Source organism: Pongo pygmaeus, chromosome 10 (assembly GCF_028885625.2).
Source record: "Pongo pygmaeus isolate AG05252 chromosome 10, NHGRI_mPonPyg2-v2.0_pri, whole genome shotgun sequence".
NCBI lineage: Eukaryota > Metazoa > Chordata > Mammalia > Primates > Hominidae > Pongo > Pongo pygmaeus.
The window spans coordinates 54,306,261-54,322,063 of NC_072383.2; the positions used below are offsets into that span (position 1 = coordinate 54,306,261).

The 15,803-nt window shown below is 42.6% G+C and overlaps 1 protein-coding gene across 16 annotated transcripts in view; it reads left to right on the forward strand.

The window, feature by feature from the left end:
* The first annotated feature begins 519 nt into the window (after positions 1–519).
* RBMS2 (RNA binding motif single stranded interacting protein 2) overlaps positions 520–15,803 on the forward strand; it is a 94,853-nt gene continuing 79,569 nt past the window's right edge. For 5 of the 16 annotated variants that reach the window (XM_063647028.1, XM_063647029.1, XM_063647026.1 and 2 more), the window contains exon 1: positions 534–786. Coding sequence is in view for 5 of the 16 variants with exons in the window: in XM_063647031.1 (XP_063503101.1) it covers positions 721–786 (66 nt within the window). In the remaining 11 variants the exon portion in view is untranslated. Of the gene's footprint in view, positions 787–12,663; positions 12,738–15,803 lie in introns of all 16 variants that reach the window. The other 11 variants (XM_063647030.1, XM_063647032.1, XM_063647023.1 and 8 more) reach the window with 5 other exon arrangements.

A 15,803-nucleotide genomic window follows, 5' to 3' on the forward strand; every position in this document is an offset into this window, starting at 1 on the left:
AGAGGCTGAGGCAGGAGAATTGCGGAAGGTGGAGGTTGCAGTGAGCAGGATCCGGGATTGCACCACTGCACTTCAGCCTGGGTGACAGAGTAAAACTCTGTCTCAAAAAAAAAAAAAAAAAAAAAAAAAAAAAAATCACTGTAAGTGTAAAGTAGGGGAAGCCCTGAGCTTATGTCACACACTCTGTCTCTAACTGGTTTTTTTGTTGTTGTTGTTGTTTTTTTGCGTGTTCTCCAAGGCAATGTTTCAGGAGCCCCTTTAAAATCAAGCTTGAAATCTTATAGCTGAGATCTAAGGGTGGAAATAAAGCCCTCATTGTCTTTACATGAGAATCGGAACTTGTTCATAGAGGAAAGGGGATAAATTTGAAAGGGGTTAGACCTAAGAACTCTTCTTTCTAGCTTTAACTCCTGAGACTATGAAAAACAAACAAAAAAATAACATCTTGGGCATTAGGACCCAGTGGAAGTGCCTCTGCCTCATTCAGACTCTGTTAACTTCTCTCAGTGACGTAAAGGAGCAGCCCGAGCTCATTCTCTGCCCGCAGCCCCCCTTCATCTCTCTCCTCCTGCTCCTTTTCTCCTCCTTTCTCCTCCCCTCCCTTTTTTCCTCCCTCCCTCTCCCCCTTTCCCTCCCTCCCCTCCTCCCTCCCTCCCCGTCTTTCTTACCCCCTCCCTTTCTCTCTCTCTCTCTCACTCGTTCCCTAACATTAAAGAGAAAATGCTGCTATCCGTGACTTCCAGGCCCGGGATTTCGACTTTTGGCTACAATAGAAACAACAAGAAGGTAGGGAAAAGCGCTTTTTTGGTATCTAGCTACTTCTTTTTCTGGGGATTTTGCAATGCCCTTGGTTTTTACATTCTTTTTAAAGAGGGGAAGGGGATTCCTCTCTCAAGATTGCTAATTCCTCACCGCGCTTCTCCGTTTTCCACTACTTCTTTCTGCATCTTTCCTCACCTGGTTCTGGAGTTCAAGGAACTTACAGTCTCTGCGAGGCCTGAAAAGACAGGGGAATTAAAAACAAATCAAGCTTGCAAGTTTGTATCCTTATGAAATGAAGTTAGTTTGACTTCCTGCTGATGTATCAATCTCCACAAGGATAATATGTCATTTCAGACCCTGTCCCCCAGTCCACCCCACCCCACAAGATTATTTTATTTTTTGATTAACTGTTTCCATTCTCTCCCCAACCTTCCCTCCTACACATACCACCAGTAGTATTAGATAGCTGAAATCATAGATAGTCAGAGAAACCACAACAGTTTATCAAGAGCTGGGTATACTCTTCTAGACTACAGATCCTACCCCACCCAGCCTATAGAGAAGGAGTCTTGAGAGACATCGCACCTTGGAATTAAGGCACAGAGCGCTGTGATACTTTGGATCTTGTATTTGAACTGATACTTGGAGCTCTGCAGATAGCCCGACTTTGCAGTGATCCTAGGAGTCTTTATGATTAATCCATGGCTGCCAGAGAATTGTGCTGTCCTTGGGCACATGGGGAGAGATGGACAATCTTGTCCATATTTGACAAGGAATATATCTGGCAGTTTCTGGCATTTCAGGGCGCACAGCATACTGATTAGGAGGAATTTCATGCTGTAGCAGGAAGAAGACTCTTTGCCCTCTCTTCGTGTTGTAGCTGTTCTTTGAAGAAAAAATGTGACATAGACATTTAGGGAATCTTTTGCTCATCTAATGGAATGTTGGAGGGTGAGAAACGATTCCTGCTGCTTTCTCATGTACCTAATGAGACCATTAGAGGTAGATTTAAACGCAAGTGTCTGATCAATGCAGTGGGTAATGTTTAGACCCAAAACACTTAATGTTGATTTATGGGCTTAGTCTGTGTGGTACTCATTCTGTTTATATCCTGAAGAAATATGGGTAGAGGGGAGAGGAAATGGGGAGCTATAGGTCAGAGGATACAAAGTAGTAGATATGTAGGATGAACAAATCCTGAGATCCAATGTACAACATGAGGACCATAGATGATAAAGTTGTACTGTATATGAGATTCATGCTAAATGAGCAGACTTTAGCTCCTCTTGCCACAAAAAGAAACAAAAGGGACAACTATGTGGGATGATTAATTTACTTCACTATAGTAACCTTTCTACTACTATATGTATCCCATAACATGTTGTATACCTTAAATATACACAATAAAATTTACTTTAAAAAAGAAATGAGGCTGGGCATGGTGGCTTATGTCTGTAATCCCAGCACTTGGGAGGCCAAGGCAGGTGGATCACTTGAGGTCAGGAGTTTGAGACCAGCCTGGTCAACATGGTAAAACCCCATATTAGCTGGGCTTGGTGGCACGCGCCTGTAATCCCAGCTACTCAGGAGGCTGAAGCAGGAGAATCACTTGAACCTGGGGGACAGAGGTTGCAGTGAGCCAGGATTGTGCCACTGCACTCCAGCCTGGGTGACAGAGCAAGACTTCATCTCAAAAAGAAATGAAATATGAGTTTATACATATTTGTTGGTTATCAATATATGTTTATATGTACATATGCTGACATCCCTTTATCAAATATATGTATAGATAATACATTATATGTTATACATATATATTTGAAAGGGAAATATTTCATGTGTCTTTATTCTTTTCAAACCTTGTAGAGCACCATGTGAAAATTTCTTTCCTGATTTTTTTCCCTCCTAGTCTCAGGTTACCCAGAACTCATTAAAATAAAATGAATTCCCAAAACGAATTGCTTCCCTATTAGAGGTTTCATGTATTTGAAGCTATCTAAAAATCTCTTTTTGCTCTCTGCTCCCTCTCCCACCTTGGAGTATAGGAAAAAGTTAACTAGCTTCTAAATCTAGGATAGTATAGGGGACAAGAGGTATGGCTGTGGGTTTGGGTTGAAATCTCTTATCTCTTCCTGATAACTGTAAGGTTTGACAATTCAGGAATTGTTGGAATTGGTTGGGGAGGATAGGTAGATACATAATTACTAATTACTAATGTATTTGTCAATTCTTTGGGTTCTTATAAGTCAATGTTATGATCAGATGTAAGGATGCTGTATCTGTGCATCACTTTGTGGCTATGCATATGACTCCTTTTGTGCCTATATAAGTTTGTGAACGTAGAGGGTTTTCATATTTTTATTTTTACTTTTTTTTTTTTTTGAGATGGAGTCTCGCTCTGTCACCCAGGCTGGAGTGCAGCGGTGTGATCTCAGCTCACTGCAGCCTCCGCATCCCAGGTTCAAGCAATTCTCCTCCCTCAGCCTCACAAGTAGCTGGAACTACAGGAGTGCCACCACATCCGGACAATTTTTTTGTGTTCTTAGTAGAGGTGGGGTTTCACCCTGTTGGCCAGGCTGGTCTCAAACTCCTGACCTCAAGTGATCTGCCTGCCTTGGACTCCCAACGTGCTGAGGTTGCACTTTGAGTCGCCAAGCCTGGCCCATATTTTTATTTATTTATTTGAGACGGAGTCTTGCTCTGTCGCGCCCAGGCTGGAATGCAGTGGCGCGATTTCGGCTCACTGCAACCTCCGTCTCCTGGGTTCAAGTGATTCTCCTGCCTCAGCTTTCTGAGTAGTTGGGATTACAGGTGCCCGCCACCACGCCCAGCTAATTTTTTGTATTTTTAGTAGAGATGGGGTTTCATCATGTTGGTCAGGCTGGTCTCAAACTCCTGACCTCAGGTGATCTGCCTGCCTCGGCCTCCCAAAGTGCTGGGATTACAGGCATGAGCCACTGCGCCTGGCCCCATATTTTTATTTTTATTTTACTTAATTTTTTTCCTCAACACTAGATGACCAGGGAGGGTGTTTTTAAACTACAGCATTGTTACCTTGCTCTTTGTCTTGTCAAGTAGGGCTTGCTGTGTTTCTGTTTTGGAAAGTGTTGTAGATGCATTTGCTTATGTAATTTGTGTATTTTCCATACCCAGTTAAATTCTATTTATTTGTTTATTTATTTATTTTGAGACAGAGTCTTACCCTGTCACCCAGGCTGGAGTGCAGTGGCACGATCCTGGCTCCCTGCAACCTCAGTCTCCTGGGTTCAAGTGATTCTCCCGCCTCAACCTCGTGGGTAGCTGGGACTACAGGTGTGCACCACCATGCCCAGCTAAATTTTGTAATTTTATTAGAGACGGGGTTTTGCCACGTTGGCCAAGCTGGTCTTGAACTCCTGGCCTCAAGCAATCTGCCTGCCTCGGGTTCCCAAAGTGCTGGGATTACAGGCGTGAGCCACTGTCCGGCCCATTTATTTATTTATTTATTTTGAGACAGGGTATCACTCTGCAGTCTGGGCTGGAGGACAGTGCCATGATCTCGGCTCACTACAACCTCCATCCCCTGGGCTTAAGCGAACCTCCCACCTCAGCCAACTTTTATATATAACTTTTGTTGTTTGTTTTCGAGACAGAGTCTCACTCTGTCACCCAGGCTGGAGTGCAGTGGGGCGATCTCAGCTCACTGCAACCTCCGACTCCTGGGTTCAAGTGATTCTTCTGCCTCAGCCTCCTGAGTAGCTGGGAGGCCCAGCTACAGAGGCCCACCACCACGCCTGGCTAATTTTTTATATTTTTGGTAGAGATGGCGTTTCACCATGTTGGCCAGGCTGTTCTCGAACTCCTGACCTCAAGTGACCTGCCCACCTCGGCCTCCCAAAGTGCTGGGATTACAGGCGTGAGCCACCACGCCCTACCTATATATAACTTTTATATAAAAGTTACTGTTTCTTACTGAAACTAATGAAAGTTATTGTAAAAATTTAACTTTGGTGCTCACACCTGTAATCACAGCTCTTTGGGAGGCGGAAGCGGGCAGATGGCTCGAGGTCAGGAGTTTGAGACCAGCCTGGCCAACATGGTGAAACCCTGTCAATACTGAAAATACAAAAATTAGCCGGGTATGGTGGTGCACGCCTGTAGTCCCAGCTACTCAGAAGGCTGAGGCAGGAGAATCACTTGAACCCAGGAGGTGGATGTTGCAGTGAGCCGAGATTGTGCCACCGCACTGCAGCCTGGGCAACAGAGTGAGACTCCATCTCAAAAATAAATAAATAAATAAAATAAAAAATAAAAAAACATAAAAGATAGGATTATTTTATTTTGAAATATGTACTTCACTTATCAGGAAAGATGTTTCCTGAGGAGCCCATGACAGTCATACTTTTCTTAGTCTTTATTGGCTGGTGATAAATATGGGAATGCCGTCAACAAATATATAATGCCTAATAAAGGCAGACTTTTTTCTCAGGAAGTAGTGTTAAATTTTTTTTTCCTTTCTTTTTAATTAAAATAGTTACTGAAGGGGAAAAATGTGGATTTCAAAGAGGGATTCTGCAAGATAATTTTGTGGTTTTTTTTTAAACAGCAGTTTTAATGCCCTTCAGTAACTTGGTTCATTAAAAAAAAAAAAAAAAAGGCTGAAGTAAAAAGAGACAGGGTCTCAACACTGTTTCTTCAATGTTTGAATAAGTTGCCTAAGTAGAGAGATTTGAGTAAAGGTGAGATCGAAAGAGGAAATGTTTGGGACTAAAGGAATTTCAAACTTGTAAAGGGCCTAACCACGCCTTTCTTGACATCATCTCCCTGGCATGTGTTATTATAATTTAACTCCTCATAGGATCAACAACCATTTCCTTTGGAAAAAAAGAAAAGGGGCTGTGTTTAACTTAGGATAATTTGCCTTCTCCAACGTACTTTTCATACATTTCTATTTCTTCTCAATGTTAATATATTGAAGACTGATGGGGAGTAGGAGGTGATGAAAGTAAGGCTGACTGGTGGGTACTGCCAGATCCTCACTCTTTGAGAAGCTTGTTAACTGAGATTGTCAAGAGTGTTTACTCAGGAGAGAGAAGTGACAAACAGTACGGTAATCACTTAGTACTTCTAACAGGATAGAGAATTTTCTCTGTGTATGTTTACTACTTTTCCTTCTAGTTTCCATCAAATCAAATGTAATAGGACTGAGAATTAAGAACTTGTAGATCTAACGTCTCTTGACTGGGGCAGCTGTTCTGTTATCAATAATAAGTTAACTCAAATGGTTAAAGTTTAGTGGTAGGCCGGGCGCAGTGGCTCACGCCTGTAATCCCAGCACTTTGGGAGGCCAAGGTGAGTGGATCACCTGAGGTCAGGAGTTTGAGACCAGACTGGCCAACAGGGTGAAACCCCGTCTCTACTAAATATACAAAAATTAGCCAGGCGTGGTGGCAGGCACCAGTTAATTTCAGTTACTTGGGAGGCTGAGGCAGGAGAATTGCTGGAACCTGGGAGGCAGAAGTTGCAGTGAGCCGAGATCGCGCCATTGCACTTCAGCCCGGGACCGACAACAGCGAGACTCCATCTCAAAAACAAAAACAAAAACAAAAAAAACTTTAATGGCCATATATTACCTGCTGAATAAAGTGCAAATCTCTAGCCCAACACCTACTATCTGTCTGGCCTTTCCTTATCTTCCCCATCCCCCGCCCCCCACCATGCCCCCTTGATATTGTTACATTTGCTCTACTAGCCAGTTATGTTAATGCAGTTTTCTGGATATACCCTTTGGTTGCTGGTTTACATTTCTTATTCCATAGGAGAATATGCAGTATGCAGTATAACAAAAAAATACAGAACAGAAACAGGACAAGGGAAAATATCAATTGGAATAAGAAGTCAGTTGGAATTAAAAGGCACGTATGGCCAGGCACAGTGGCTCATGCCTGTAATTCCAGCACTTTGGGAGGCCAAAGTGGGAGGATCACTTGAGCCTAGGAGTTCTAGACCAGCCCGGACAACATGGCAAAACCCTGTCTCTACAAAAGATACAAAAATTAGCTACGTATGGTGGTGTGTGCCTGTCGTTCCAGCTGCTCAGGAGCCTGAGGTGGGAGGATCACCTGAGCTGGTAGAGGTCGAGGCTACAGTGAGCCATGATCATGCCACTGCATTGCAGCCTGGGCAACTGAGCGAGACCATGTATCAAAAAAAAAAAAAAAAAAAGTCAAGTGTGCAAATCATAAAATTATAATGCTGGAAGGTGAGGATTGAAGAATAGTCTTTGAATTTGTTAGTGTAAAGGTGGTTGATGACTTTGACAAGCAATTTCAGAGGTATGGGGAGCAAAATCAAGGTTAGAATAGGTTGATGAGTGAAAACAAGTAAGGAAGTATAGATGGTATATATACACTGATCTTTTAAGAACATTCATTAAGAGGTAGAGCAGAACCCAAATAGAAAGTAGGCAAAACATCTGAATCGATGTTTATCCACAGGCTCTATGGAAAGATGCTTAACATCATTAGCCATCAAGGAAATATAAAATAAAGCCACAATGAGATACCACTTCACACCCACTAGGCTGTTTATAATGAAAAAGACAGATAATAAAAAAGACAGTCAATAATCAAAAAGATAATCGAAAGGACAAATATCTCCTCAGCACCATGTTGCCCAGGAGTTTGAGACCAGCCTGGGCAACATGGTAAAACCCCATCTCTACAAAAATACAAAAATTAGCTGGGTGTGGTGGCATACACCTGTAGTCCTAGCTGTTAATACTTGGAAGGCTGAGGTGGGAGGATTGCTTGAGCCCAGGAGGTCAAGGCTGCGGTTGATTGCCCCACTGTTTTCATTCTGGGTGACAGAGCAAGACTCTGTATCAAAAAAGGAAGAAAGAAAGAGAGACATAATATATGTGGAGTAACTGGAACCTTTATACACTTCTGGTGGGAATGTAAAATGGTACAGCTGCTTTGGAAAACATCTTGGCAGGTTCTCAAAAGGTTAAGCAAAGACCCAGGAATTCCACTCCTAGATATATGCCCAAGAGAAATGGAAACATATGTTCACACAAAGACCTGTACATAAATGTTCATAGGAGCATTATTCATAATAGTCCAGAGTGGAAACAACCCTAATGTCCATCAACTGAGGAATGGATAAATAAAATACATGGTGCGCCCATACAATGAAATATTCAACAATAATAAGGAATGGGGTACTAGGCTGAGTGTGGTTTCTCATGCCTGTAATCCCGGCACTTTGGGAGCCCGAGGCAGGTGGATTGCTTGAGCCCAGGAGCTCTAGACCAGCCTGGGCAACATGGCAAAAGCAAAACTCCATCTCTACAAAAAGTACAAAAATTAGCCAGGCGTGCTGGTGTGCAACACACCTGTAGCCCCAGCTACTCGGAAGGCTGAGGTGGTAGGATTGCTTGAGGCTGGGAGGTGGAGGCTGCAGTGGATCACACCACTGTACTCCAGCTTGTGCAACAGAGCAAGACTCTGTCCCAAAAACAACAACAACAACAACAAATCCCTAGGAAAAAAAAAAAAAAAAGAAAAAGGAATGGAATACTGATACATGCTAGATGTGGATGAACCTTAAAAACATTACGCTCATGAAAGAAGCCAGTCATAAGAGACTACATGTTGTATGATTCCATTTATGGGAAATGCCCAGAATACGGAAATCTATAGAGACAGAAAGTCGATTAGTGGTTGCCTAGGGCTTAGTGGGGAAATAGGGAGTGACTGGTAATGGGTATTGTGTTTCTTTTTGGGATAATGAAATGTTCTAAAATTGTGGTTATGGTTGCACAACTCTGTGATCTAAGTACCATTGAATTTATGCTTTCTTTATTTAGAGACAGGGTCTCACTCTGTTGCCCAGGCTGGAGTGCAGTGGCACAATCATAGCTTACTAAAGCCTAAAACCCCTGAGCTCCAGGGATCCTCCTGCCACAGCCTCCCAAGTAGCTGGGATTACAGTGCCACATGCCTAGCTAATTTAAAAAAAATTTTTTTATAGAGACAGGCTTTTGCTATGTTGCTCAGGCTTGTCTCAAACCCCTGGGATCAAGCGATCCTCCTGCCTTGGCCTCCCAAAGTGCTGGGATTACAGGCGTGAGCCACTGTGCCTAGTCCTGAATTTATATTTAAATGGGTGACGTGTATGATATGTGAATTATATCTCAGTAGAGTTGTTATTTTAAAAAAAGGGACCAGAGAAATGAGATAAAAGCTGGAAGAGGATAGCGGTGCTGTCAAGAGAGAATTTTCTTTTCCCATTTTTTTTTTTTTTTTTTTTTTTTTTTTTGAGGCAGGGTTTTGTCTGTTGCCCAGCCTGGAGCACGGTGGTGCAATCATGGTTCACTGTAGCCTCAACCTCCTGAGTTCAAGCAATTCTCCTACCTTGGTCTCCTGAGTAGCTGGGACTACCGGCTCACGCCATCACACTTGGCTAATTTTTAAATTTTTGTACAGATGGGGTCCCACTATATTGCCCTGGGTGGTCTCAAACTCCTGGGCTCAAGTTATTCCCCCCACCTCAGCCTCCTAAAGTGCTGGGTTTTCAGGCATGAGATACTGCACCTGGCTGAGATAATTTTCTTAAAGATGGGAGATGTAGGAGGCAAATGTAAAGAGAATCATGACCAGTTACTTGGTACTTATTCTCAAAATATGCATATTCACATCCCTCCAACTCTGATCTTTTTGTTGTTCTTGTGCCTTATGCATTCAGCCTCTGATCCTTTTTATTGTTGTTGCTTAATTCCGGAATGGCCTTTCGTTTCATTTGTTTACTTCACTCATATTACTTATATTTATTGAACAGCTGCAGCATGCTAGGCCCTGGGGTTAAGGCATGACTGTGGCCCTTTAAGAAGTCACAGTAAAAAATGTCTTTAAAAATCCTACCCATCCCTTTAAGTTCAGTTGAAAATTACCTCTTATATAAAGCTTCTGCTAATCCCTCCATTTCCTAGCCCCAGAGGGGACTGTCTTTTCCAAAGGGGACTTTTTTCTGAACCCCCATAATGTTTTGTACTTCTTATATGGTGTTTATATAATTTTGCGTTGTATTGGAATCATTTAGGTAATTGTCTTATCTTCATTGCTAGAGTGTAAGCTCTTTAAGGTAGAGACAGTGTTATTCAGTTTATTATCTCCCCAAATACCTAATATAGCATCTTAGGCCTATCTAGTAGATACTCAAAAAATATATATCCTAATAAATGTGATTAAGCTATCACATTTATTTAGTGCCTATGGTAGGCACTAAATCAAGGTTAAGCAAAGGAAGGAAGCATTATGTTCTATACAAACCCTGAAATACAGAGTTAGATAGATCTGAATTTATTTTTTAAGTAATTATTTATTGATTGATCTGAATTTAAATGTGGCTTTGTCACGTATTAGCTGTGTGACCAGTGCCAGATGTCTTAGGCTTTCTGACCTTGAATTTTGCATCTTAAAGTACTGATATATTGGCCAGGTGCGGTGGCTCATACCTGTAATCCCAGCACTTTGGGAGGCTGAGGCGGGTGGATCAGAGGTCAGGAGTTCGAGACCAGCCTGGCCAACATAGTGAAACCCAGTCTGTACTGAAAATACAAAAAAATTAGCTGGGCATGGTGGTGGGCACCTGTAATCCCAGCTACTTGGGAGGCTGAGGCGAGGAGAATCACTTGAACCTGGGAGACAGAGGCTGCAGTGAGCCGAGATCTGCCACTGGACTCCAGCCCAGGTGACAGTGCAAGATTCCATCTCAAAAAAAAAAAAAAAAAGTACTGATATATTTTGTCAAATTATTTTGAGGATTGGTAATGTTTATAATCACATATCAGCCTGTATATTGGCTGTTTTTCTCTTACTTAAAAAAAAACATTGTGGGCCGGGCACTGTGGCTCAACGCCTATAATTCCAGCACTTTGGGAGGCGAGGTGGGCAGATCACCTGAGGTCAGGAGTTCAACACCAGCCTGGCCAACATGGTGACCCTGTCTCTATTAAAAAATATAAAATTAGCTGGGCATGGTGATGCTTGCTTGTAATCCCAGCTAATTGGGAGGCTGAGCCAGGAGAATCACTTGAACCCAGGAGGTAGAGGTTGCAGTGAGCCAAGATCGTGCCATTCTACTCCAGCCTGGGCTACAAGAACAAAATTCTGTCTAAAAATTGTGAACCTATGGAGTATAAAAAAGAAAAAAAAATTGGCCAGGTGCGGTGGCTCACACCTGTAATCCCAGCACTTTGGGAGGCTGAGGCAGGCAGATCACCGGAGGTCAGAAGTTTGAAACCAGCCTGACCAACATGGTGAAACCCCATCTCTACTAAAAATACAAAATTAGCCAGGCATGGTGGCACATGCCTGTAATCCCAGATACTAGGGAGGCTGAGGCAGGAGAATTGCTTGAACTTGGGAGGCGGAGGTTGCAGTGAGCAAAGATTGTGCCATTGCACTCAAGCCTGGGCAACAAGAGCGAAACTCTGTCTCAAAAAAAAAGAAAAACAATTTAAATTAAAAAAAACCTTTTTCTTCTTCTTCTAGCCATTGTTTCATTTCTCTTCTTCCCTTTACAGTAAAACATCTTGAAAGAGCTATCTATTCAAGAATCATATATACTTGCTGTCTCCAATTTATTTCCTTTCATTCTTTTTTCTTTTATTATCTTGAATATATTGTCAGGTAATACAAAAGTTTACATGTAGTTATAAAGTGTAATAATAGAGGAACACCTGTAAGAGGTACTCTCAAGTACTAGACTAGATTCATTGCCTATAATTACGTACACATGAATTTCTCCATCTCATCCTCTGCACCTCTTCTAGAGGTAATCACTGTACTAAATTCTGTATTTATTACTCTCTTGCTTTTTATTTTATTTTATTTTATTTTTTGAGACTGGGTCTCACTTTGTCACTTGGGCTGGAGTGCAGTGGCTCGATCATGGCTCACTGCAGCCTCGACCTCCCTGGCTCAAGCAATCCTCCCACCTCAGCCCCCTGAGTAGCTAGGATTACAGATGTGCGTCACCATGCCCAGCTAATTTTTAAATTTTTTGTGGAGACAGGGTCTCACTCTGCCATCCAGAGTGGAGTGCAGTGGCATGATCGTAGCTCACTGCAGCCTGGAACTCCTGGGCTCCAGTGATCGTCCTGCCTCAGCTTCCCAAGTAGCTAGGACTACAGGCGCTCACCACCACACTTGGGTAATTTTTAAATTTTTTTGTAGACACAGGGTCTCGCTATGTTGCCCAAGCTGTTCTCGAACTCCTGACCTCAAGCGATCCTCCTGCCTTGGCCTCTCAAAGTGCTGGGATTATAGGTGTGAGCCACGGCACCCAGCCCTATTACTTTTTTTTTTTTTTTTTTTGATACGGGATCTTACTCTGTCACTCAGGCTGGAGTGTAGTGGCATGATCTCAACTCACTGCAATCTTCCACCTCCCGGGTTCAGGCGATTCTCATATCTCAGCCTTCTGAGTAGCTGGGACTACAGGCGCATGCCACCACACCTGGCTTATTTTTGTGTTTTTAGTAGAGACAGGGTTTCACCGTGTTAATCAGGTTGGTCTGGAACCCCTGACTTCAAGTGATTCGCCCACCTTGGCCTCCCAAAGTGCTAGGATTACAGGCATGAGCCACTGTGCCCAGCAGCCCTATTACTTTTTAAAAACATAGTTTTAGTTTTCTGTGGAAGAAAGTGAAGCCAGTTTACTTCTATACTGCCATTTTGGACTGAAAGTCTTCCCCAAAAAACATAGTTTTAAAATCATGTTTAATTAACTTGTTTGCACTGTTCTAAGTACTTTGTATAACTGTATATAATTATATCTACATAATATATAGTTATATAACTATATTTTATCTTATTTAATCCTTACAACTTCATTATTATTGTTCCCATCTTATAGATGAGGAAAAGTGAGTTACAGAGAGTTTGAAAATCATACTGCTAGTGAATGGCCCAACTGGGATTTGAACCCAGGTAATCTAGTTCCAAATCTGTGCTTGCAACCACTGCTGTAGTGTCTTATTGCAGCACATAGTCTTCTGTTTGTTTTTGTTTTTGTTTTTTTACCTTCAGTTTTGTGTTTTCATGATTCATTCATGTTGCATGTAGATGTGGTTTATCCATTTTTCATGCTTTACAATATTTCATTTGTGAATATACTGTAATTTATCCATTCTCCTACCAATGGATTTTTGGATTGTTTCTAGATTGTGTTTGTTCATTTTTGCTATTTTTGAAATTGCTGTTCTGAACATTCTTCTGTATGTAGTATCCTTGTGCTAGAGTTTCTTTTGGGTTTCTACCTAAGAGTGAGATTGCTGAGCCATCAGATATGCAAATATTCCACTTTAGGAGATAATGCTAAATTTATTTCCAAAGTATTGTACCAAATCTGTTTCCATCAACAATGTATAAAATTTGTCATAGATTTACATCCTTTCCATTTTTTGATAATGTCAGACTTCTCTCATTCCCTCTTAAACCAAACTAATTAGGCTTTTATTCCTACCACTCCACCAAAACTGTTCTTTTGAAAGTCTGCAGTGACTCAAGTTATTAAGTAAATGTTTATTTACTTATTTATTTTTTTATGACGGAGTCTCGCTCTGTCGCCCAGGCTGGAGTGCAGTGGCACGATCTCAGCTCACTGCAACCTCCGCCTCCCAGCTTCACGTCATTCTCCTGCCTCAGCCTCCCGAATAGCTGGGACTGCAGGGGCCCGCCACCACACCCGGCTAATTTTTTTGTATTTTTAGTAGAGACAGGTTTTCACTGTGTTAGCCAGGATGGTCTCAATCTCCTGACCTCGTGATCCGCCCGCCTCAGCCTCCTAAAGCGCTGGGATTACAGGCGTGAGACACCGTGTCCAGCCCCAGTAAATGTTTATTTCTTAACTTTCATCTTAACCTATCGACAACACTTGACACAATTGAGCACTCTATTCCTTGAGAAACTTTCTTCATTTGACTTTATAGAATGCCACACTCTCCTGGTTTTCTTCTCATTTCTATGGCCTCTCTTTTTCTGGTTCCTTTCCTGGTTTCTCCTCATTTTTCTGACCTCTAAACCTTGGAGTACCCCAGGACTCTGTCCTTGAGCCTCTTTTCTGTCTATACTTCTCTCTTCATAGTTTTATCCAGGTCTTGGATGGGTGCAGTAGCTCATGCCTGTAAACTCAGCACTTTGGGAGGCTGAGGTGAGCAGATTGCTTGAGCTCAGGAGTTTGAGACCAGCTGGGGCAACATGGTGAAACCCCATCTCTACCAAAAATACAAAAATTAGCCAGGCGTGGTGGTGCATGCCTGTGGTCCCAGCTACTCGGGAGGCTGAGGTGGAAGGATCACTTGAACCCAGGAGGCAGAGGTTGCAATGAGCTGAGATTGTGCCACTGCACTCCAGCCTGGGTGACAGAGGGAGACTCCATCTCAAAAAAAAAAAAAAAAATTTATATCCAGTCTCATAGCTTTGAATAGCACCTGTATGATGGAACTCTCAACTTGGACTGGAACTCTCAACTTGGACTGCCCTCCTGTATTTTAGATTTATATATTTAACATCACACCTGACATCTCCATTTAGACATTTATTAGACATTTCAAACTTAACATATTTAAACAGAGCTCCTGCCTGCTCTTTTCCTCCCTGCCCTGCCAAAACTGTTCTCCATCTCAGTAAATGGCAACTTCATTCTTCCATGTGCTCAGACCAAAAACCTTAATATTATCCTTGACCTTCTTTTCCCCCCATAACTCCATATCTAATGGCATACTACTAGTATCTACTTTATTGAGCTGTTAGTAATGAATGCCTGGCACATAGTAAATGATCATTAAGGTTAATGATTGGCCGGGTGTGGTGGCTCACACCTGTAATCCTAGCACTTTGGGAGGCTGAGGCAGATGGGTGGATCACCTGAGGTCAGAAGTTTGAGGCCAACATGGCGAAACCCTGTCTCTACTAAAAATACAAAAATTAGCTGGGCATGGTGGTGCACACCGTAATCCCAGCTACTCGGGAGGCTGAAGCAGGAGAATCACTTGAACCTGGGAGGTGGATTTTGCAGTGAGCTGAGATCACGCCATTGCACTCCAGCCTGGGTGACAAGAGTGAAACTCTGTCTCAAAAAAAAAAAAAAAAAAAAAAAAATCCTAGCACTCTGGAAGGGCGAGGCAGGCAGAATACCTGAGGTCAGGAGTTCTGCCCGGCTAATTTTTGTATTTTTGTAGAGATGGGGTTTCACCATGTTACCCAGGCTGTTCTTGAACTCCTGGGCTTAAGTAATCCTCCCACCTCAGCCTCCCAAAGTGCTGGGATTACAAGCATGAGCCACCATGCCTGGCCTGAGCTTCTTGAAAGAGTAGTCCGTATAGAGTCTCCATTTCCTTACCTCCTACTCTTTTTCTTAGTAAGATCTTTTCCTTCCTTTCTTCCTTTCTTCTTTCTTTTTTCTCTTTCTCTCCTTCTCTCCTTCTTTCTTGTTTTTTTGTTTGTTTGTTTGTTTGAGATGGAGTCTCGCTCTATCTCCCAGGCTGGAGTGCAGTGGCGTGATCTTGGTTCACTGCAACCTCCACCTGGTGGGTTCAAGCAATTCTCCTGCCTTAGCCTTCCTAGTAGCTGGGACTACAGGCGTGCGCCACCATGCATGGCTAATTTTTTGTATTTTCAGTAGAGATGGGGTTTCACCATGCTGGCCAGGCTGGTCTCAAACTCCTGACCTCATGATCTGCCCCCCTCGGCCTCCCAAAGTGCTGGGTTTACAGGCGTGAGCCACTGCACCTGGCCTATTTTTATTTTTAATTGTGACAAATATACATAACATAAAATTTACCATCTTGAACTTTTTTTTTTTTTGAGACAGAGTCTTGCTCTGTTGTCCAGGCTGGAGTACAGTGGCATGATCTTGGCTCACTGCAACCTCCGCCTCCCAGGTTCAAGTGATTCTCCTGCCACAGCCTCCCAAGTAGCTGGGATTACAGGCACCTGCCATCACACCTGGCTAATTTTTGTATTTTTAGTAGAGACGAGTTTTCACCAGGTTGG